Consider the following 22,687-nt stretch of genomic DNA (forward strand, 5'->3'; position numbering starts at 1 on the left):
CATTGTTAGAACATATGCATCACCTAAGATGTCCTGTAAAATAAATTCGAACTTTTTTTCCCACGCATTGGTTTTCAAATGAAGTCAGATCAGTGCTTCCTCCTTTTTCCCCAGAAGGCTGAGACCATTTTGCTGTCACTGTAAAGGCTTTGACAGCTGGCAACCCAATGCTGTCTTATTCCTGTCGCTTAAAGTCACCTTTAATTCCAGTTCCAGAAGTGCATTACCACCAGCATTCCCCGTCTGCAAACTTAAAGGAATTTCTCCTAGGCTGGAGACGACCACTTCGTCATGTGGACTCTTAGAACTTTGCCCTCCTCCTTTTGATCAAATCCTGGGCTTTCATTTCAGGCTTTAACAAGAAGGACTTTCTCTGACTTGTAGTGGCCAGCTTTGGCATCTTAAGCCTGATATGACAGCGTACTTAATAAGCATGTTCCAGGAGCCAGGCAGGGGTCTCAGGGTGCCAGATGTTTAATCTCCAGACCCTCATTATCACTTTACAGATAAGGAAATTCAGACAGCACCAAGAACCCAGATGACGCAGACTAGAGATTCCCAGGCATGGTGTTATGGCAGAACTGGGATTAGAATTCAGTGTGGACCCAGATTCTGGGTGCTTGGCACCTCCTGTCCACTCCACCCTAGTACAAAGCAAATTTATTATCACTTTATTAAGTTTATAGGTTAATAAGTCTGTGTGTGGAATTCATCTGAGGTGAATAGTATCTGCACTAATGCCTTAAACACAGCAGTGCTAGCTGGATAATAGTCACCACTGTGGAGGGCCTCAGGCCTGTTGATGCTAGGTGTCTTGTGCGAGTTATTTTGGCTGTCATTAAAAAAAAAAAAAAAAAGACTAGGTCAGTGGCTCACTCCTGTAATCCCAGCACTTTGGGAGGCCCAGGTGGGCGGATCATGAGGCCAGGAGATTGAGACCATCCTGGCCAACATGGTGAAACCCCATCTCTACTAAAAATATATATATATAAAATTAGCCAGGCATGGTGGTGCATGCCTGTAGTTATAGCTATTCCAGAGGTTGAGGTGGAGAATGGCTTGAACCCGGGAAACGGAGGTTGCAGTGAGCCAAGATCATGCTACTGCACTCCAGCCTGGTGACAAAGCAAGACTCCATCTAAAATAAATAAATAAATAAATAAACAAAGAAACCACAGGTTGCTACCACTGCCTCCTGATGGGCAGTAACCCAAGGCCACAAGACATGTAACTCCAGAGGCCCCCTGATGGGGCACCTGCCTGAAGCACTTGCATAGTCTAGTACATCTCATCCCCAGAGCCACACAGCTGTCCACAGCCTTATATGGCTTCTCCTGCAACCACTACCCACACGCCACAGCCTCTCTCCTTGTTCTACTTCAGTTGATGCATGTTAGAATAAGTGTCTTGGGTACAGGCCATATCTATCCAAAAGTGGGCCTCAGGAAGGGTTCTTAGGATATCTGAAGAATGTCAGTCTGCGAACTTCAGGGCAGCAGAGTTCCCATCCTCACTGTACATGAGCACCTGGAGTTGTGTGAAGAATGCCCTTGTCCAGGCTCCACCCAGTGATGGACACAGTGGATCCAGGGACCTTTGAGAGCTCCACCAGCAGCTTTGGGTCACGTGGAATTCCTACCTGTCTACATGTTCCATCTTCTCTCCTGGCCTGGCCTGCCAGTCATGGAAGATTGAGAGGCTAATTATTAATCTTTCAGCATTATAAAATCTTCTGTTTAGTAAAAAAAATAAATAATAAAAAAACCAGTTAGGCTTGTCACAAGTTTGAAGTTAATTACAGTTAAAATGATAAATTACTTAATCTTGAATACTAGTCCTAGAAGGATCTTGCAAAACAACATAGTCTTGCCCTTTTGAGGGCAAGAAACGAATGAATTGAAAAAAAAATCAATCAAAGTAAACATAAAACCTATAATCATATATTTAGAGCCCAAGAAGCTTCTGCAGGGATCCAGCCAGCCTGACTCCTACCCCTGAAAAGGACGCTGGGTGTTGGGTGGGAAGGTGCGTCTCAGCAGCTTTTCCAGGACCTGACCGTGCTTGAGAGTGACTGGGACAGCTGTGCACCATTGATTGTACTTCAGATAAAACCTTTAATAATGATGGGTATTTTAGGTGTTTATTCAGGCAAAGAATAGTAAATAGAACCCTTTCCTAAAGTCTCACTCTTATATTTTTAAAACCACAAAGGATCAGGAGGGTGGGGGTAGTAAAAAATTATTAGTCATAGAGGAAAAGGAGGAGTCTTTTGGTATTTATAGATTAAAGGTTCATTCTAAGAGAAAGTCTTGTGCATAAAGAATTTTGTAGGTGGCTTTTTGGTTGGTTGTGTAATTGGTGGTTTTGTTTAAAGATTTTTCTTTGTTTATTCCCATAAATTGTCATGTCTTTAACCTTACATAAACTTCATTGCATGTTTTATTAACCCTTGGCATATTCGTTTTCTTCTGACTTGAAAGAGTAACCCATTAGAATTTAACCCCGATGTCTTGAAGAAGACTGCAGTTCAGAGAGCTTTAAAGGTAAACTAATAGTTTTCCCTTCAGGTTACAAAGTTAATTAAAACATATTGAAAGAGATGATACTTTGTCTCATAAGTTTATTGGCAAATTACCTCCCATATTAATATAGTAATTAATTGTCTAGTAGAAGAGATCCTACTTTTGTTATCGAATAATTAGTAGTTAGAACAATTTAAGTCCACTTTGAAGGTAAATTTAATAAAGTACTAATATGATTAATTATTTTCCTGTTGGCCTTAGGTAATTCTCTCTAAGGTGATTCAAATATGTCTTATTTTAATTGGATTTGAATTTGTGAAAATTGTGATGTAGAAGTTCTATTTAAAATCTTAACTGGCCGGGCATGGTGGCTCATGCCTGTAATCCCAGCACTTTGGGAGGCTGAGGTGGATGGATCACGAGATCAAGAGATCGAGACTATCCTGGTCAACAAGGTGAAACCCCCGTCTCTATTAAAAATACAAAAATTAGCTGGGCGTGGTGGTGCGTGCCTGTAATCCCAGCTACTAGGGAGGCTGAGGCAGGAGAATTGCTCGAACCCAGGAGGCGGAGCTTGCGGTGAGCCGAGATCGCGCCATTGCACTCCAGCCTGGGTAATGAGCGAAACTCTGTCTAAAGAAAAAGAAAAGATCTTAACTGATGTTTAGATCATGACTTAAAGGTATGCCTTGTGAACTGTGAATATACATTTAAATATCACCTCTTCCAATATAATGAGTTAGGGTCATCTCTGAGTCAGCAACTTCATGGCTTTTGGTGCTGCTCGGTTGGGTGATAGATCTTTTAAGAGGCTATAAACTTCATTAAATGAGGTCTATTGAAAACTAAGCTCCACTCCCTAAAATATGACATTTGCCTGTGTTCTCTGGTAAATTGGTAAACGTTTTCTTATGACTTAACGTTTTATTATTTTTTCTCTAATTTCTTTGAACATTTTAGGCTTAAATTTGGGGATGGGGAGGCCGGGAATTTTTAATGTAATTATTTAAAGAAAATTTTATCCCAAAGAAGTTGGAATCATTTTAAACCAGTTTCATCTGGCAAAATGAGTTAGATTTCAAAAGTGCAGGAGACTGGCAGAGTCTGCTTTTTAGTGTAGTGTTTGCGAACCCTCACTTCATCCTGCACCAGGGAAATAAGATCTGGGTTACTAGGGCTTCCTCCTGTGGAGTACTAGTTAGCACAGTAGTGGAAATAACTGTGCCCTCCAGAACACTGAAAGGAATTACCTAGACACTCTTCTTTGCTACCTGAAGGTTATTGACCAAGAGAGCATAACATTAAAGCCAAGGGCCCTGAAATCAGACTGGATTTGAATTGCAGCCCAGCTATTCACCAAGCAGTGTGACCTCCAACAAGATACTTAATCCACTCTGTTTTGTTATTTATGGAATGGAAGGAGTATCTTCTTCATGGAATTATTGAACACATTAAATAAATATTGTAATTGTTATGTTATTACATTAGCTCATTTGGGTTCCAAAAATGCCCATTTTGTAAATATGCATGAGATTCAAATAGAGGCAATAGTTAGGTCTCAATAATTAAGTGATAAATAGAGCTGTTTAAGTTCAAGACAGTCTGACATATGCTTATATGTTCATTATACTTTGTGCCTTTGAGTTGTACTGATGTATTTTGAACATTGCATCATGGTAGAAAACTTAATAATTTAACCTTATTTCATCGAATTGAAAACATCCATTTTAAGATGCACCATTATTTTATGAACCACTAAGATTTTTAAATGTCGTTAAGTTTTGACAGTGTTTATTTTATACATAGAGAATTTTAGACTTAGGATAAATGGAGTTTTATCATGTCACTGACAGTTATACCTAAACAGAAAATATAAGCAACATAAATCGGTTAGGGCAGTGATAACTCTCACTACTGCCAGCCTCAATATATACCCCAAAAAGGTATATATTATCATCGATTTAAGTTTCATTCTGTTTTCAGGGATGTTAGAAAGTTGCAAGAAAAGTATATATTTTAAAACTGATGACCAGGCATGGTGGGTCACACCTGTAATCCCAGCACTTTGGGAGGCTGAGACAGGCAGATCATTTGAGGTCAGGAGTCCCAGACCAGCCTGGGCAACACGGTGAAACCCCGTCTCTACTGAAAATACAAAAATTATCTGGCATGGTGGCAGGTGCGTGTAATCCCAGCTGCTTGGGAGGCTGAGGCAGGAGAATCACTTGAACCCAGGAGGCAGTGATCTTGCAGTGAGCCAATGCCACTGCATTCCTGCCTGGGCAACAAGAATGAAACTGTCTCCAAAAAAAAAAAAAAAAAAAAAAACTGATAAGACGCAGTCAATCTAAATGAGTGGCTACTTTTTCAGAGATGAAATGTTTATGTTAGTTAAGAAACGAGCTATGTTAGTTAAGAAGCAAGCTCGGCTTCTGTATCTTTAATTATAGAACTGACTTACCAGTACCAGTAATTGGTCTCCCTCTAAATTCAGGGATTTCTGGCCCGGGGCTCTGCCATGAGCTACCTGTGGCTCCAGCCCAAGGGGTGGACACAGCCTCCTATGAGGCCAGAAGTTAATTACTTGGCTGGGGCTGACTGCAAGGGAGGTTTGCAAACAAAATCTTTATTTACAGAGGTCTTGTGCTTAGCTAAAACTTGGGAATTCTAATATTAAAGGAAAAAGGAGAAAATTAACTTAGGAGGAAATTAGTATTCTCTGCCACAGTAATCTGTAGCCTTGGAAACTTTTTCAACAGTATTTATTTTATTTTGCAGAATTCATTCACATCAAAAAGATGAACCAGAAAATAAATTATCGCAGTAGGTTTGAGCTAGTAATTTTTTTTCCAATAATGATAGGATTTTGACACCTATTTCTGTCATTGCTGTAGTGTTGAGGCTTCACTCTAAAATTATGTAACTCAAAAATGTTTTTGTGACCTTCTAATTAATTCCACTAACACAGATATTTAACTGCATCTTCTTGTGGGGCTAAGTTATAAATAAACCTCATGTCACACGTATGTGCTGTTTTACTCTTCTCCTATCAACTCTCTGTGCTAATGTATACTTCTTACCATTTTTCCTTTTCCTGAATTTTTCTTCATACTTATATCTGCTTAATTTATTGTGATTCTAAACTGATGTTTATTCTTCCAGTCAAAATTGTTTAGCAGCTGGTAAGCAAGATTTGATACCTGAAAGCTTAAAAATGCTCAAACAGAAGACACTAAGACTGAAAAACTATATATCTGACACTCTGTACTATTTTTATTCCAACCAGAGAAATAATCTGAATTTTAAATTCTTTTACATTTGTCCTTTCTTGTGGTTTTTTGTTTCCATTAATTGTACTTTATTCGTTTTTATCATCTTCATAAATAAAAGAACTTTCGAAAACTGTGATTAACATTAAGAGTTTTTAGAAAATTCAGTTTTCCAAAGTAGTTTGCTTTAAAAATACAAGACCCTAACCTTTAAAATTTGTGTGTAAATGAACCTTTTCCTTAATTTATTTCATGGCAGATGTAGTTATGGTTTGGGATGTGGGTAGCATATGTTCTCCCATTACATTTTTCCCAGATGTTTCCAGAAGTATCAGAGATAAATAAAAATAACTACTAATGTAAGCCAATAATTTTGGTTTTGGTTAAGACCCATTTCAAAATGTGTTTGTTTATTTTGTCTGTTTTCTGTTTGTTTTGGGTAGTCGGGAAAGAAAATAAGCAGCAACCCAAACCCTCTTGTCCAGATGTCAGTTGGGCACAAGGCCCAGGAAAGCAAGGTAAGGTGCCGGCGGGCCTCCGCACTCAGCCTCGGTGCTTGTCACGTGGGCTCTGTCTGCGTTGCCGTCTCACCTGGGGCGTGGGGCTCCGGGCTGCAAAATGCATTCAGTTGTGTGATAGCGTGGGCGTTGAGATAATGGCTTTTCAGATCTTTTCCTTTTTTCTTGAATCAGTCATTTGATAGATAACCAGCTACTTGATTTAATAAGAAATATACTGTTCATTTTTAAAAATAACTTTAGCGGCTGGATGTGGTGGCTCACACCTGTAATCCCAGCACTTTGGGAGGCCGAGGTGGGTGGATCACTTGGGGTCAGGAATTCAAGACCAGTCTGGTCAATATGGTGAAACCCCGTCTCTACTAAAAATACAAAAATTAGCCAGGCATGGTGGCAGGCACCTGTAATCCCAGCTAATTGGGAGGCCGAGGCAGGAGAATCACTTGAACTTAGAGGCAGAGGTTGCAGTGAGCTGAGATTACACCACTGCACTGCAGCCTGGGCAACAGAGCAAGTCTCCGTCTCAGAAAACAAAACATTACATTGTTCCCAGATGTTCCCAGAAGTATCAGAGAGAAATAAAAATAACTACTAATATAAGCTACTATTATATAACTACTATCATATATATATATAATCATTTATATGTAGTAGTTTATAGTATATATATAATATTAATGAATAGTAATATAAGCTACTATTAATAACTACTAATATAAACTATTATTAGAAAATAATAGATGAATGTGCTGTTGCTTTATGAGTAGACACATGGGAACAAATCCTAAGTTTGTCTTGAGCGCTCTGTAAATATTAGAAAGATAACCAACAGTGCTTAAAATTCAACCAGTGCTGTTAGTTTCCTTACTGGAGAAGGAATGTTTTAGAAATTACCCAAAGCTATAGGCCGTCACTCACTGGGAAGTGTTAGAAGTTGAAGAGACGTTCCCCTGTGCAGCACCCTCCTCAGGTTGGAGGAACTGTCACATTGGTGCAAATGTAATTGCAGAACCGAGGCCGGGCCACACACTCAAAGCCTTTATCAGTGGACACAGGTTGGGGCCTTGTAACACACTCCAAAGGCTTTAGACTGTCTCTTTATCTTTCGAACACTTTCACAGTCTAGTTAATAGTGCATACCAGCAAATACATGTCTTGGGATTTAAAGTCATCCTAAGCTTCTAGTTTGTTGTTTTGTCTTCTTTTTATTTTTCATCCTAAGCTTCTAAACACATTAAATGAATAGCCCTTTTCCACAGAAACTATCACAGAGTTGGTAACTGGGTATTTCTTCCAGATTCGATACAAAACCAACGAACCTGTGTGGGAAGAAAACTTCACTTTCTTCATTCACAATCCCAAGCGCCAGGACCTTGAAGTTGAGGTATTTTATTTGCATTTTTTTTAACGAATGTGTTGAGAATTAATTGACTGTGTATAATTTGCCAAGTCGTGACCCCTGTATACACCTGGGAATCCATCGCCACAATCAAGAGAATTAGTAGACTGTCCCCAAGCTCCCTTGTTCTCTCTGTACCCGGACCTCCTCCCAGGCGCACAGACCTGCCCTCCGTCACTGTAGATTGCTGTTCATGTTCTCTAGGATTTTATATAAATAGCCTTACACGGTATGACTCTTGTTGTCCGTATTCTCTCGTGATAATCACTTGGAGGTTTACCTGTGTTGTTGCAGATATCCACAGTTTGCCTTTTTTTATTGCTGAGTAGTATTTACGGAAATACCACAATTTGTTCATCCATTCACCTGTGAATAAGGCATGGATAAGAGATTGGATTCTTTCCAGTTTAGACCTGTTAAACAGATAAATCTGCTCTGCATATCATGTTCAAGACTGTGTTTACATACGCCTTCATTCTCTGGTGTAAAATACCCCGGAGCAGAAAGCCGCATTCGTGTTTAGCTTATTGATAAACTGCCAAGTTGTTTTCCAAAGAGATCGCGCCACGTTACGTGCCCGCTAAAGTGAGTGTGAGCTGAGCTGCCTCTGTGTCTTGCTCGTGCTGTGTTGTTGGTGGGTAGATGGGGGTGTTTCCTGGTGATCGGTGCTTTCAGTATCATCACTAATGACGATGAGCATCTTTTTATGTTTGTTTGCAGCCTGTGTATCTTCTGCGGTGAAATGTCTATTCAGTTTTTTTGCCTGTCTTTTTTGTTAGGTTATTTGTCTTCTTAATACTGAATTTGTAAGACTTTTTGTTTTTTTTTTTCCTTTTTTTAAATTTTTAATTTTTTGTTCTTTTTGAGACAGTGTCTCTGTCTCCCAGGCTGGAGTGCAGTGGCGCAATCTTGGTCACTGCAACTCCACCTCCCAGGTTCAAGCGATTCTTCTGCCTCAGCCTCACGAGTAGCTGGGATTACAGGTGTGTACCACCACACCTGGCTAATTTTTGTATTTTTAGTGGAGATGGGGTTTTGCCATGTTAGCCAGGCTGGTCCTGAACTCCTGTGTTCAAATGATCCGCCCACCTTGACCTCCCAATTATAGGTGTGAGCCATTGTGCCCTGCCTCTTTGTTTTTGTGGCAGGGTTTCACTCTGTTACCCAGGCTGGAGTGTGGTGGCATAATCACAAATCACTGTAGCCTCAACCTCCCAGGCTCAAGCAATCCACCCACCCTGGCCTCCAGAGCAGCTGGGACTACAGGCAGGTACCACCACGCCTGGCCAATTCTTTTTTTTTTTTTTTTTTTTTGAGAGATGGAGTCTCACTTGTTGCTCAGACTGTTCTCAAACTCCTGGGTCCACGTGGTGTGATGCTCCTGTTTCAGCTTCCCAAAGTGCTGGGATCATAGTTGTGAGCCACTGTGCCCAGCGTCTCTTTCATATATATGGCTGTGTAATTGTTCAGCAGTTGTGCAGTTGTTTAATCTTTGTTAAAAAGATCATTCTTGGCCCTAATTTATTAGCTTAGCAACTTTCCAGAAGTTTAGTTGCCCATATGTGTGGCTGTATTTCTGGAATTCCCTTTTTTCTGTTCTATATGCCGGTCTTTATGCCAGTATCATACTGTCTTTATCAGTGCTATATAAATCAATCTTTATTTTTTTGTTTGTTTGTTTGTTTGTTTGTTTGTTTGTTTTTTGAGACGGAGTTTCGCTCTTGTTGCCCAGGCTGGAGTGCAATGGCGCGATCTCGGCTCACCGCAACCTCCGCCTCCTGGGCTCAGGCAATTCTCCTGCCTCAGCCTCCTGAGTAGCTGGGATTACAGGCACGCGCCACCATGCCCAGCTAGTTTTTTGTATTTTTAGTAGAGGCGGGGTTTCACCATGTTGACCAGGATGGTCTCGATCTCTCGACCTCGTGATCCACCCGCCTCGGCCTCCCAAAGTGCTGGGATTACAGGCTTGAGCCACCACGCCCGGCCTTTTATTTTTTATTTATTTATTTATTTTTGAGGCAGGGTCTCACTTTGTCACCCAGGCTGGAGTGCAGTGGTGCAGTCATGGCTCACTGCAGCGTTGCCCTCTTGGGCTCAAGCAATCCTCACACCTCAGCATCCCAATGTAGTGCCAGTGGCTGGCACTACAGGTGCATGCCACCACACCCAACTAATTTTTCTGTTTTGGGGTGTGTGTATGTGTGTGTGTGTGAAGACGGGGTTTCACCATATTGCCCAGACTGGTCTCAAACTCCTGAGCTCAGGCCAGCCTCCCACTTGGCCTCCCAAAGTGTTGGGATTATAGGCGTGAGCCATCGTGCCTAGACTGTCTTCTCTCTTCTTCCTGATAAGTCTTATAAGATGTTTATTGATTTTATTTTCTCAAGGAACCAATTTTTTGTTTAATTATCATTATTGCTTTTCTTTTACTATTTCATTGATTTCTACTATGATCATTATTATTTCAATCCCAATTACTTCGGGTCTTGTTTGCTTCTCTTTTCCTAGTTTCTTAAGAAGCCTGAGACTTTTTTTTTTTTTTAATAATGTAAGCATTTACTCCAATAAATTTCACTTTAAGTTCTGCTTTAGCTACATCTCACAAATTTTGACTTGTGGTTTTATTTTCCCTTCTTTTAATGTCCCTTTACATTACTACTATTTCCTTAATTTCCCTTTCAGTTTATTCCTTTGACCCATGCATGAGTTATTTATTGAAAGGTCTGTTACTTAGTTTCCATATGTTTGGGGATTTTTAAAAATCTTTCTATTATTGATTCCAATTTCATTTCATAGTGGTCAGAGTACATACTTTGTATGCTGTGAGCCCTTTTACATTTGAGACAGGCTTTGGAGCCCAGAGCACTGCCTGTCCTGGGACACGTTCCACATGCACCTGCAGGCTGTGTGCCTTTCTGGTATTGGCGAGTGTCTCGTGAATGCCAGCAGCTCGCAGTGGTTGGTGGCATTGCCCAGGTCCTCTGGGGCTTTACTAGCTCTCCATCTACCTCTCATTATCAGGTATGAGGAATGTGATGTTTACATCTCTGATGTACCTGAATTTATCTTTTTTCCTCAGCCTCTGTTTTTGCGTCTTGTGTCTTGAACCTTTCTGATAGATGTGTGTGAACAGCTGGGCTCCTGAAAGTGCCACAGAGACCTGGTCATGCTGGGCTTGCTTGCCCAGCCTTCTCTCATTATTCTGTATTGGTTGTTTTATTAGGTTGGTACAAAAGTAATTGTGGTTTTTGCCACTGAAGCTGCAGTTACTTTTGCACCAACCTGATGCATTTACATTCTGTTTTTTCAAAAGGATTTGTGTTTTGTCTAGCTGGTTTTTCCTTCATAAACTATACTCCTATATTCTCAAAATAATCTATGCTTACTGGAACTTGGATTTTAAAAATAACTTTTTGCCGGGCGCGGTGGCTCAAGCCTGTAATCCCAGCACTTTGGGAGGCCGAGGCGGGTGGATCACAAGGTCGAGAGATCGAGACCATCCTGGTCAACATGGTGAAACCCCGTCTCTACTAAAAATACAAAAAAAATTAGCTGGGCATGGTGGCACGTGCCTGTAATCCCAGCTACTCAGGAGGCTGAGGCAGGAGAATTGCCTGAGCCCAGGAGGCGGAGGTTGCGGTGAGCCGAGATCGCGCCATTGCACTCCAGCCTGGGTAACAAGAGCAAAACTCCGTCTCAAAAAAAAAAAAAAAAAAAAAAAAAATAACTTTTTAAGTTCTACAGACATTGTCATGGTTGATTATAGTTTAAAAGGAAATAAGCAATCAAGCTTTTAGGTTTTCCTGTTAATTTCTCTGACCATTTTTGCATAGCCTGAGAAACCTTCAGAGTTCTTACGTGATTAAATTATTTTATATTACAGCCATCTAACAGGAATAATTCCTATTGCATAGATACTGCAGAAAGTTATTATTCAGGAAAAAGAGGCTGGGCACAGTGACTCACACTTGTAATCTCAGCACTTTGGAAGGCTGAGTGTGATCTCAGCACAATGGGAGGATCACTTGAGGCCAAGAGTTTGAGACCAACCTGGGCAACGTAGTGAGATCCTGTCTCTACTTTTTAAAGCAAAGGAAAAATTGTCTTGAATTTAAAGCAAATGCTGCAAATTTTCTTTAATGTGGCTTTTGAATAGGGAAAGCCTAAAAGATACTTAGAAATGTATTGTCTCCATAAATGTCATAAGTAGAAACTTTATACAGCGTTATGAATGTGTTTCCACCAATTTCCCAGGGGTTAAAGACAGGTAGACTATTGCCTATTAACCCAGGGTTCTCCTAACTGATTGGTCATTATTGTCATTACTGCTTTTCTCATTTGTCATTATTGTATCATTTCTTTCTGTGCTTATCGTAATCTATGATGAGGAAATAGCAGATATTTTGCTTGTTAACAGTGCTTTGTGTCTTTCTCAGGAAATTTTGTACGATGTGAGTCATTATGGAAACACTACTTAAGAGAATATGGCGGAAATATGTTTGGGTTTTTTAAAATATCTTTCTTACAGACTAATACTGTCTGTGGACCTTTACATTTGTTTTTTTCTTTTCTTTTCTTTTTTAGTTTTCTCTGTTCTTCAGGCATTCGAGTTCAGCTGCTTGTTTATTTGTTTGTTTGGTTGGTTGGTTGTTTTTGAGACAGTCTCGTTCTGTCACCCAGGCTGGAGTGCAGTGGTGCAATCTTGGCTCATTACAACCTCCTCCCCTCCCAGGTTCAAGTGATTCTCAGGCCTCAGCTTCCCAAGTAGGTGGGACTACAAGCCCCTGCCTATTTTTTTTTTTTTTTGTATTTTTAGTAGAGATGGGGTTTCGCCATGTTGGCTAGGCTGGTCTCGAACCCCTGGCATCAGGTGCTCTGCCTGCCTTGGCCTCCGAAAGTGCTGGGATTATAGGCTTGAGCCACTGCGTCTGGCCCCTTTATATGTTTTCTGAGTTCGTATCTCTGAGGACAAAGGGTCAGGAGCTTAGATACCAGAACGGTCCTGCAGATATTATCCTAGTTATGCCACTGTTTCCACCCGGTGTTTTGCAGGTCAGAGACGAGCAGCACCAGTGTTCGCTGGGGAACCTGCAGATCCCCCTCAGCCAGCTGCTCACCAGTGAGGACATGACACTGAATCAGCGCTTCCAACTCAGCAACTCGGGTCCAAACAGCACTATCAAGATGAAGATTGCGCTCCGGGTATCGTGTTGTCCTGCAGTGAACACCGTAGGGGATGGGGAGGCAGATGCTGGCAGGGATGCTCGTGGGCTCTGAGCAGGAGGCAGGTGAAGAAAGCTCTGTGTCAGCGGCAGCTCTGGGCCATAGGAGGGTGCCGGCGTAGGGAGGAAATGCTTTTGGGGCACCAGAGGGCGCCGGGGAGGAGACACAGGCTGGACCCAGCCATAGAACAGGCCACGTTTCCAGGTTTCCTTAGCTGGCCTACGGCTACTCAGAGTTCTGTCCTGTGAGCCCAGCCAACCTTACCGTTACCCTTTGGCCCAAGAAGTGTTACTGTTGGTATCAACAAGGTTTTCTCCTAAGGCTAAGTTTTCAAAGGTTGTTCAGGAGAGAAAATTTAATAAAACTCCACAAGACAGTAGGACTTACAGGAAAAAAAAAATTTTTGTCCAAAATAAACCATGATGCATTTGTAAATAGCTAAGCAAATGTTGAAGGTAAAACTGGCAAACAAATGGGTAAATACTAAAATTTATGAATCAAAGAAATGCAAATTAAAATGAAGTGCCAGCTTTTTTAGAAAATTAAAACAGATGTCTTCTATTGAGGGGGCAATGGGAACAGCCTCCTTGCTCCTGGCAGAGACTGGGGGTGTCACACACCCCTCCACAGGGAGATGCAGCATCCCTGAGCCACTCATCTGAGGGTTCCTTAGCTTGTCTGACTTTTGTTTTAGTGATACAAAGTATGGGGAGACCAGGAACATAAAAATGTTCACCGCAGCGTTATTTCCTAAAAGCAGAAAAAACTTCAAGCATCACAGTCACCGCAGAGTGGAGCAATTTACAAGGTATACACTCTGCTCAAGCCAGCCTGGGACCAGCTCCTGTGCTCACACAGCTGGGAGACCCCAGGCCCTGTGGGTACCTGTACAAGGTATACACTCTGCTCAAGCCAGCCTGGGACCAGCTTCTGTGCTCACACAGCTGGGAGACCCCAGGCCCTGTGGGTAGCCCCTGCTCCTGCACTCATGCCAGGTTGTTCGGGGTGATCTTGTTGGATAGCAGCAGAGGTTCTGGACTTAATTCTTTCCTCTGGAGGCTCCACGTGGAAACCACCTATGTAGAATATGGTGGATTTGGTCTTCTGTCTAGGAAGTGCAGTTCTGGGCTTTGCAGTAAAAACATTGTCCTGCAATTGTGTAGAAATATGTGCAAATGGAAGAGACTACAGGAATACACAGAAGTGCTGTAGGGGGCTCCTTGACTGAGACGTGGCCTCGGGAGGCTGGAGGAACTTCTGCTCAGGTTGTGTGGCCACAGAGGGTCAGCTTCAGGGGGCTGGCCTTCTCTTCCACAGCAGGCTTATCACTGCTGCCACCCTCTTGCCGCCACCAGAGGCTGAAGACACAGGCATTGAAGTTGCCCCAGCTACTTGGCAGGCTGACTGGGGAGGATCTCTTGAGGCCGGGAGCTTGGGGTATAATGCGCAACAGTTGTGCCTGTGGACAGCCATGACACTCGGCCTGCGAAGCTTAGCAAGACCCATCTCTAGGGGAAAAAATGGTGTTTGCATCACAGAAGTGATATTTTGGTTACTTACACTTTCCTTTAAAAAAAAAAAGTTTTGAGCTAAGTGTTAAGTGTTTGCAGATAAAGACATCCCAAGCTGTTCCAGGGTTAGGGTGTTACCAGTGTCGCCACGTTGAATTTTTATGTTCATCTTCACCCCTAGGTGCTCCGTCTCGAAAAGCGAGAGAGACCTCCAGACCACCGGCACTCGGCTCAAGTCAAACGGCCCTCGGTGTCCAAAGAGGGGAGGAGAACATCTGTCAGATCTCACATCTCCGGGTCTCCAGGCCCTGGCGGCAGCGACACAGCTCCATCCGCACCAGTCACTGGGGGCGGCGATAAGCCTGGTGTGGAAGAAAAGGCCCAGCCCCCTGAGGCCGTCCCTCAGGGGCTGCAGGACGTGGGCAGAGGCCCCTCCAGCCTCCTGGGCTCCCCAGGCCACGTCTCGGTCAAGGAGCCCACCCCCAGCATCGCCTCAGACATCTCGCTCCCCATCGCCACACAGGAGCTGCGGCAAAGGCTGAGGCAGCTGGAAAAGTAACTAAGTGCCACCACGTGGTTTCTCATCATCAGCGCACCTAACGCTGCAGAGCGCAAGGCCGGCTTGCTTTGGGGAGGGAGCTGGGAGACCGCAGGCCCTGTGGTATTTGCTGCTTATAATAAGGACACTGGTTTTTTTGTTGTTGTTTTTTTGGTTTTTTGGTTTTTTTGAGACGGAGTTTCGCTCTTGTTCCCCAGGCTGGAGTGCAATGGCGCGATCTCGGCTCACCGCAACCTCCGCCTCCTGGGCTCAGGCAATTCTCCTGCCTCAGCCTCCTGAGTAGCTGGGATTACAGGCACGCGCCACCATGCCCAGCTAATTTTTTGTATTTTTAGTAGAGACGGAGTTTCACCATGTTGACCAGGATGGGCTCGATCTCTTGACCTCGTGATCCACCCGCCTCGGCCTCCCAAAGTGCTGGGATTACAGGCGTGAGCCACCGCGCCCGGCCAAGGACACTGGTTTTAACCTTGCGTGCTCAATTGGCGTAATCTTTTTATTTATTTATTTATTTTATTTTTATTTTTTTTAAAGACGGGGTTTCACCGTGTTGGTCAGGCTGGTCTTGAACTCCTGACCTCAGGTGATCCACCCACCTTGGCCTCCCAAAGTGCTGGGATTACAGACCTGAGCCACCGCGCCCGGCCCTCAATTGGCATAATCTTAGGGTAACTGGAAGAACTTGAGAGTGTGCTGCTGTTAGTGCTCACTGCATCTGGGACTTTCGAAATGAAACCTGCCATTTTCAAGGATTTAATCATTTAAAGATGAGAACATGATGGCATAATAGGTTTCACAAATAGGAAAGAGAAAGACAAGAGGCGGTGTCGGGACACTGCTGTGTGCCTGGGCTCCTGCTAGGAAGGCAGACGCAAAGCCAGCCTGCAGGCCTCGCTGCGCTGCCTGAGGAGCCCTGACCTCCCCTTGCGTGAGGACAGAGCTTGCTCTTCCGCACAGTCAGATCCCATCACCACTGCCCGGTCTCTCTTGTTTGTCTTCGGATATGTCTATGTGAGTTCCTGATTTAAGCCCCATGACTCATAGGTGTGTTAAGGGTTTCTTTAGATAAGGAGGAAGAAGTCATCTGTAGTTATCACAAGCTTCAGATGTTAACCTTTTCCTCTTGGTGGAAGAAGCAAAATTGACCTTTGAAATAGTTCTCCCTGTGTGTTGTTATAAGAGGTGTGTTGAGTGGTAAGAAAACGGTAAAAGAAAGGGAGGCAAAGGTGGAAGCATGTTTGCTTCTGAGCCGTTAGGAAAAGCACATGCAGACTGTGGGGCTGGCACAGCCACCCTCCTCTGAGCCACACTCACTTTTTTCTTTCATGCTTTCTCATGTCCAAACTATTTTAGAATAAAGAAAACATTCTTTCTCTCTTGCTCCAAAAGGAAATAGAATTTTAAACAAGGAACCACTTTTTCTCAGGGGCTCAGTGACAACTGGTCTTGTTCTGTGGCCCTACTCAGGAAGTAGAAATTACCTCAGGGGCCACAGAACAATACGAGTTGTCATTTCGTGGATCTGTGTTCCTTCCTTGAGCAGAGAGAAACTGAAGGAAGCGTGCTGTGGTCTCATCAGATGGAAAGGGAGCGCGTGGCTTGCATGAGGCTTTGAGGCGGGACATGCAGATTTGGGTAAGACAGGCTAGAAATTTATCAAGAACCACAGAGCTGATGCTTGTATTAAGGACACTGTGGTTCTAACCTCGGGTGCTCAACTGGTGAATTATAAGATCTGCACATTAGAAAGGAGACTGTTTCTTTATAGAGTTGCAGGCTGTAGATGAGCCAGCCTGACAGGCTGGAAAGCAGGCACCTCGGAGGAGGAGGAAGGATAGGGCGGGAGCTTGGTGCAGAGCACACGTCCTCGGCAGGTTCCAGGAGCAGCTGTGACCGCCACAGAGCGCACAGCCTCTGTAGAACAGCCAGCAGCAGTCCATGGCCAGGATCTGTCGTCAGGAGAAAGTTCTGAAAGTTCAGCCTCATGTCAGTCAAAGCTGCGTCACCGCGGTGGAGCAGGGGTCAGTGAGTCGGCGTCTGGACCAGGACAGGGTGTGGTTGCTTTAACACTGCTGCTCTCGAGGCGGGTGCTTGTTTAGCTGCTGGAGAAAGAGACGCCTTGTGCCAAGTAGAACCCAGCTTATTCCTTAAGTGTAGGGCGTGGAGCTTACCCTTGCCTGGGATGGCCCCAGGTCTTCTTTGTAGCCTGGCATCTTACCGTCATGAAGAGTGCGTTCCTTCAGTCTTCAGATCTCTGTTGTAGCATTAACGCTGGTCAGTTGTTGTGTCTAAACTGCAGAGGGTGGAGTATAACCTCCTATCCTGTCGCGGTCAGGAACTCAACGTTTAAGATTTCTCTGGGGTCCCCTGCGTCCGCTCATTAGGGGTGGGGTGGGGGCTTAGGATTTCATTTTTAGTTCTGAGGGCCCTAACTTAAAAATTGTCAGTTGACTGGGCGTGGTGGCTCACGCCTGTAATCCCAGCCCTTTGGGAGGCCAAGGCAGGCGGATCACCTGAGGTCAGGAGTTCAAGACCAGCCTGGCCAACATGGTGAATCCCTGTCTCTACTAAAAATACAAAAAATTAGCTGCGCATGGTGGCGGGCACCTGTGATGCCAGATACTCGGGAGGTTGAGTCAGGAGAATCACTTGAACCTAGGAGGTGGAGTTTGCATTGAGCCGAGATTGTGCTGTTGCACTGCAGCCTGGGCAACGAGCAAAACTGTCTCAAAAAACCTGTCAGTTTTGAATAATGAATTTATATTGAGCCTTCAAGTGAAATATTCATCTGGTTGACTCGTACCCAGAAGTTTCAGATGTTTAAGTTCATCGGTAATTTGACTTTTTTTTTAAATCAGAATGAAGTTATCTTATTGTGTACTTTGGACCAGTGAGTCACAGAGTTTTCCAGTCCCAGGCAAGCTGGTGACTTTCTGCTCTTTTCCCACAGCGGGACGACCCTGGGACAGTCTCCACTGGGGCAGATCCAGCTGACCATCCGGCACAGCTCGCAGAGAAACAAGCTGATCGTGGTTGTGCATACCTGCAGGTGGGGGCCGGATCGCCAAGCACCCACTGCTGAGCTGCTGAGTGTAGACGCTGGATAGGATGACACAGACAACTGCCTATAGCATTACCAAATAGCTATTTAGGTTTGATTTCGAAAGGACAAAGCAATCAGACCCTTAGAGCCGGTGCTTATAAAGGGTGTCACTGCCTCATGCGGCACATGACAATGTTTTGGTCATCAATGTACAGCAGTCCCCTAAGATTGTACCATATTTTTACTGTACCTTTTCTGTGTTTAAATACATGAATGTGTTATGTCACAATTGTCTGCAGTATTCAGCACAGTAGCATATGATACAAATGGGTAGCTTAGAACAGGAGGAATATATATATATATATGTATTTATTTTTTTTTTGGAGGCAGTTTCACTTTGTCACCCAGGCTTGAGTGCAGTGGTGCGATCTCGGCTCACTGCAACCTCCGCTTCCTGGGTTCAGGTGATTCTTCTGCCTCAGTCACCCAAGTAGTTGGTATTACAGGTGTGCACCACCTCGCCTGGCTAACTTGTATTTTTAGTAGACACTGAGTTTTACCATGTTGGCCAGGCCTTCTGAATAGCTGGGACTATAGGTGGAAGCCACCAGGCCTGGCTAATTTTTAATTTTTTTGTGGAGACGCTGGTCTGGCGTCCCAAAGCACTGGGATTATAGACATGAGCCACCATGCCTGGCCTAATCAGGAAAACTTTAACTTGTTCATTATATTTTAATCAGTATAAAGTCAGGTGACACTGTTGCTTTATTTATTTATTTATTTATTTTTTTGAGACGGAGTTTCACTCTTGTTACCCAGGCTGGAGTGCAATGCCGCGATCTCGGCTCACCGCAACCTCCGCCTCCTGGGTTCAGGCAATTCTCCTGCCTCAGCCTCCTGAGTAGCTGGGATTATAGGCACACGCCACCATGCCCAGCTAATTTTTTATATTTTTAGTAGAGTCGGGGTTTCACCATGTTGACCAGGATGGTCTCGATCTCTTGACCTCGTGATCCACCCGCCTCGGCCTCCCGAAGTGCTGGGATTACAGGCTTGAGCCACCGCGCCCGGTGACACTGTTGCTTTAATTGCATTTGGTTAACGATGATACTGTGGGCTTAGGAGCTATTTTCCTTTTATGCAATATTCTCTGTCCCATTAGTGGTTTAAAATGCGATATAAAAATTGGGAGCTTATAAATAGCTGTAGGAAACATTGGAAAAATTAGTGCCGTTTGGAAAGATGCTATACCTGTAGAGTTCCACAAATCACTCTTGAGAAGTTCGTATGTTCTTGCCACTAAGATAATGACCATGGAGGATACTGTTTTAGAGGAGTCTAGCAAAACAATGCCTACTGTACTTTGGATTCAGTCAGCAAGTGAAGAGTGTGGGAGCCTGTGTAACTGGCCACTTGACCATGTGTATTGCAAAGGAGGTAGGCAGCCCAGGCAGGTCTGTGGGCATCTCCTGGGGGCCTGGCTCGCTTGGCTGCGAGAGAGAAAGTGGCAGAAGCATTGTGAAAAGACAGCTGTCACTCTGTGTTACAAGCGGAGACCAGGGACTTAGAATGTCCTCCGAACTCTGGGCTCTAGAAATGGAAGCAGAAGTCGCCGCTGAAAGCCACTAAAAAGTTTGGGAGATGCCACCAGGCAGCTGTCGGGGAGGCAGAAGTGTTTCATGCATTCTGTTCTTACTTCTCGGTTTTTGGATAAATATGAAATCAGAGCTTGATAAAGCACATCTGAATGGGCTGCCAGTTCTCTCTTTCTGAATCCTAATACATAGTCTTCTCGGTTTGTGTTGTAAGAAACCTCATTGCCTTCTCTGAAGACGGCTCTGACCCCTACGTCCGCATGTATTTATTACCAGACAAGAGGCGATCAGGAAGGAGGAAAACACATGTGTCAAAGAAAACATTAAATCCAGTGTTTGATCAAAGGTACGATATTTTATCCAGCAGAGGATAGACTGCCTGGTTGAAATGATGGATCAGAAGGCCCATGACTGGAGCTCATAAATCAGCTGTTAAGAAGTTCAGTCAGAAACCAAATTTTAGCAAACATACTTCTCAAAACAAATAAGCATTTTGAACTTCATGAAGAAGCTCTAAACATAATAAATTTAAGTTATAAACCCTGCGGACAGGGAGAATAATGATTAAGTAAAGATCAAGTTACCAATGGCCCTGAATAACTCATTTTTGGGGGTAACAACTATGTTATCAATTAAAACTGAGAATTGAAGGATACATATATTTTTAATTTTATTTTAAAATAACAGTAAGCCCCAAACATCTTAAAATATGACATGCTGGAAAAACAGCTGTATTTCCAAAAACAAAAAACCTAATAATGAAAAGAATGATATTGTTCTGCATTGCTGCTAATCTCTTTAGTGGTCTGGCTTAAGAGAGGCTGGAGTCTGCTTCTGTGGTCAGGCTGATTTGGTGACCTCTTAAGAGGGTCTCAGAGACCCCCCCAAGGGTCGTTGGTCCCAACTTAAAGAGCCACCAATCTGTACCAGTTTGGTATCTTGCATAATTGTCGCCGGTGCTTCAAAACCCACCCGTGTTTTGGGAAATGATAATACAGTTGGATGGTGTTGCTGTTTGCTAATTCAGTTAACATTTCATCTGTAAACATCCTCCCCATTCGTTGTACGTCCATAGCAGTAGCTTTACCACGCATTAGAAACTGGCAGGCATGCGTCAACCCCTGATGGGAGTATGCAAAGTGCTTCTACCCATCTGAAGCATTTAAACATCTGGAGACTCCACATGCCCACCTGCATTTCCAGCACTGTGGCCTGGGGCAGGCACCCCCAGTCCCAGCAGACGCCCTACAGATGCTTTAGTGCAGCATCTGGCTGCGCATCAGGAGTGCTTCAGAGGCCTTCTCCCTCCTGCGAAGCTGCGAGCACGAACTTCTTTTATTGGAGATAGTGGAGAAAGGGTCTGAAGGCTAAACCAGAGTGACTGGAAAGCCTGTGTGAGTGGGCTGTTACGGAATGGCTGTTGTGTCAACACTGTCCCATATTTTAACCCCCAGGAAGAGTCAGGCGTGTTCAGAGATGCTCCTCACCCACTCGCAAGTAAGCCAGGGACGGTGGGACCCAAACATCTGTGGGATGCCAGAGCCTTCGCTTATGTGTGGGAAATGATGAAAAAACGTTGGTTCTTAAGTCTTCCTGAAACGCCAGATTAAAACATTTAGTAGAAGAACTGTTTTATAATAGAAAACAAACATGACATTTGGAATGGTTTCATGAGCAGAAATGACATTTTTAATTACAAGAAAATAGAGCAGAATGGTGGATAAAATTAAGTTAGGCTCTTGTTTCCTGTTTCAGCTTTGATTTCAGTGTTTCGTTACCGGAGGTGCAAAGGAGAACTCTCGACGTCGCCGTGAAGAACAGTGGCGGCTTCCTGTCCAAAGACAAAGGGCTCCTTGGCAAAGTAAGTGCTACAGCGAATCCTCCCTCAGTTCCGGCGGTTTGTAAACATTGAACGTTTACCTACAGTGTGTGTTCAGACCATATCTGTGTAAGCAGAAAGGGTGAACTTACCAGGTCAGTGCTTGCTTATAAATTGTGGGCTGTAAAGACAGTCAACTAAAACATCTGTGCTTTCTGAAGATGTTTTAAGTTATTTTAATTTTTTTACCTATTCAGATTATTGATTCATTAATTGTACTAATACCATGAACTTCTAGTAGAAGAAAAGGTGATTATTTTTAAGTATTCAAATTTTTGTTCAAGTATCACATTGAAGGGAAATACACAGGAAAATAGTCTCTTAAAATTCTGTCTCCTCAACTGGCGGCACTGCTCTTTTTCTGAAATTCATCGGCTTTATTGATCTTCCAGTCTTTGTTCATATTCACATTTAACTTTGGCACGTGGGGATAGGTGAGTTAAGAGTGAACGTAGGGCTCAGCTAGGGAAGAGGAGATTTGAGTCACAGGTGTCTTTTGTCAGCTGTGCTACCGTGGAGGGCACATGGGCCAACACACCTGTGAATCTTCTCCACTGATGCTCCATCATAGCTAAATTTTAAGACTGCTGGTTGCATGAAGGATTTCTTAGATATAGTCACCCATACAGATCACAGGTGCTCACAGGGGTAGGAAAGACTGAAGAAATAAGATCCCGGGCCAGGCATGGTGGCTCACGCCTATAATCCCAGTACTTTGGGAGACCAAGATGGGGAGGTCAGGAGTTTGAGACCAGACTGGCCAATGTGGTGAAACACTGTGTCTACTAAAAATAGAAAAATTAGCCAGGCTTGGTGGCATGCACTTACAGTCCCAAGCTACTTAGGAGGATGAGGCAGGAGAATCGCTTGAACCCGGCAGGTGGGAGTTGCAGTAAGCCGAGATCATGCCACTGCACTGCAGCCTGGACAACAGAGTGAGACTGTGTCTCAAAAATAATAATAGGAACCTCCAAAAAAGGAGAGTCCATATTCTAGATGAAGATAGACGATTAGAGAGTTGAGAAGAGGTGGTAAAAGATCTAAAAGACATTGCTTTAGCCTTTCTTTCTTTCTCTCTCTCCTTCTCTCCTTCCCTCCCTCCTTTTTCTTTCTTTGGAGGCAGGGTCTCTAGAAGTACAGGCTGAAGTACAGTGACACAATCATGGCTC

The 22,687-nt window shown here is 43.7% G+C and overlaps 1 protein-coding gene across 4 annotated transcripts in view; it reads left to right on the forward strand.

Annotated features, from left to right (window-relative positions):
• ESYT2 (extended synaptotagmin 2) overlaps nt 1-22,687 on the forward strand; it is a 106,093-nt gene that overhangs the window by 79,816 nt on the left and 3,590 nt on the right. For 3 of the 4 annotated variants that reach the window (XM_039472752.2, XM_074378837.1, XM_074378838.1), the window contains exons 14-21: nt 2,481-2,543; nt 6,235-6,309; nt 7,607-7,693; nt 12,761-12,910; nt 14,624-14,997; nt 17,952-18,050; nt 19,854-19,985; nt 21,395-21,500. In XM_039472752.2, coding sequence (XP_039328686.2) covers nt 2,481-2,543; nt 6,235-6,309; nt 7,607-7,693; nt 12,761-12,910; nt 14,624-14,997; nt 17,952-18,050; nt 19,854-19,985; nt 21,395-21,500 — 1,086 coding nt within the window. The remainder of the gene's footprint in view (nt 1-2,480; nt 2,544-6,234; nt 6,310-7,606; nt 7,694-12,760; nt 12,911-14,623; nt 14,998-17,951; nt 18,051-19,853; nt 19,986-21,394; nt 21,501-22,687) is intronic. The other variant, XM_039472753.2, reaches the window with a different exon arrangement.

Source organism: Saimiri boliviensis, chromosome 10 (genome assembly GCF_048565385.1).
Source record: "Saimiri boliviensis isolate mSaiBol1 chromosome 10, mSaiBol1.pri, whole genome shotgun sequence".
NCBI lineage: Eukaryota > Metazoa > Chordata > Mammalia > Primates > Cebidae > Saimiri > Saimiri boliviensis.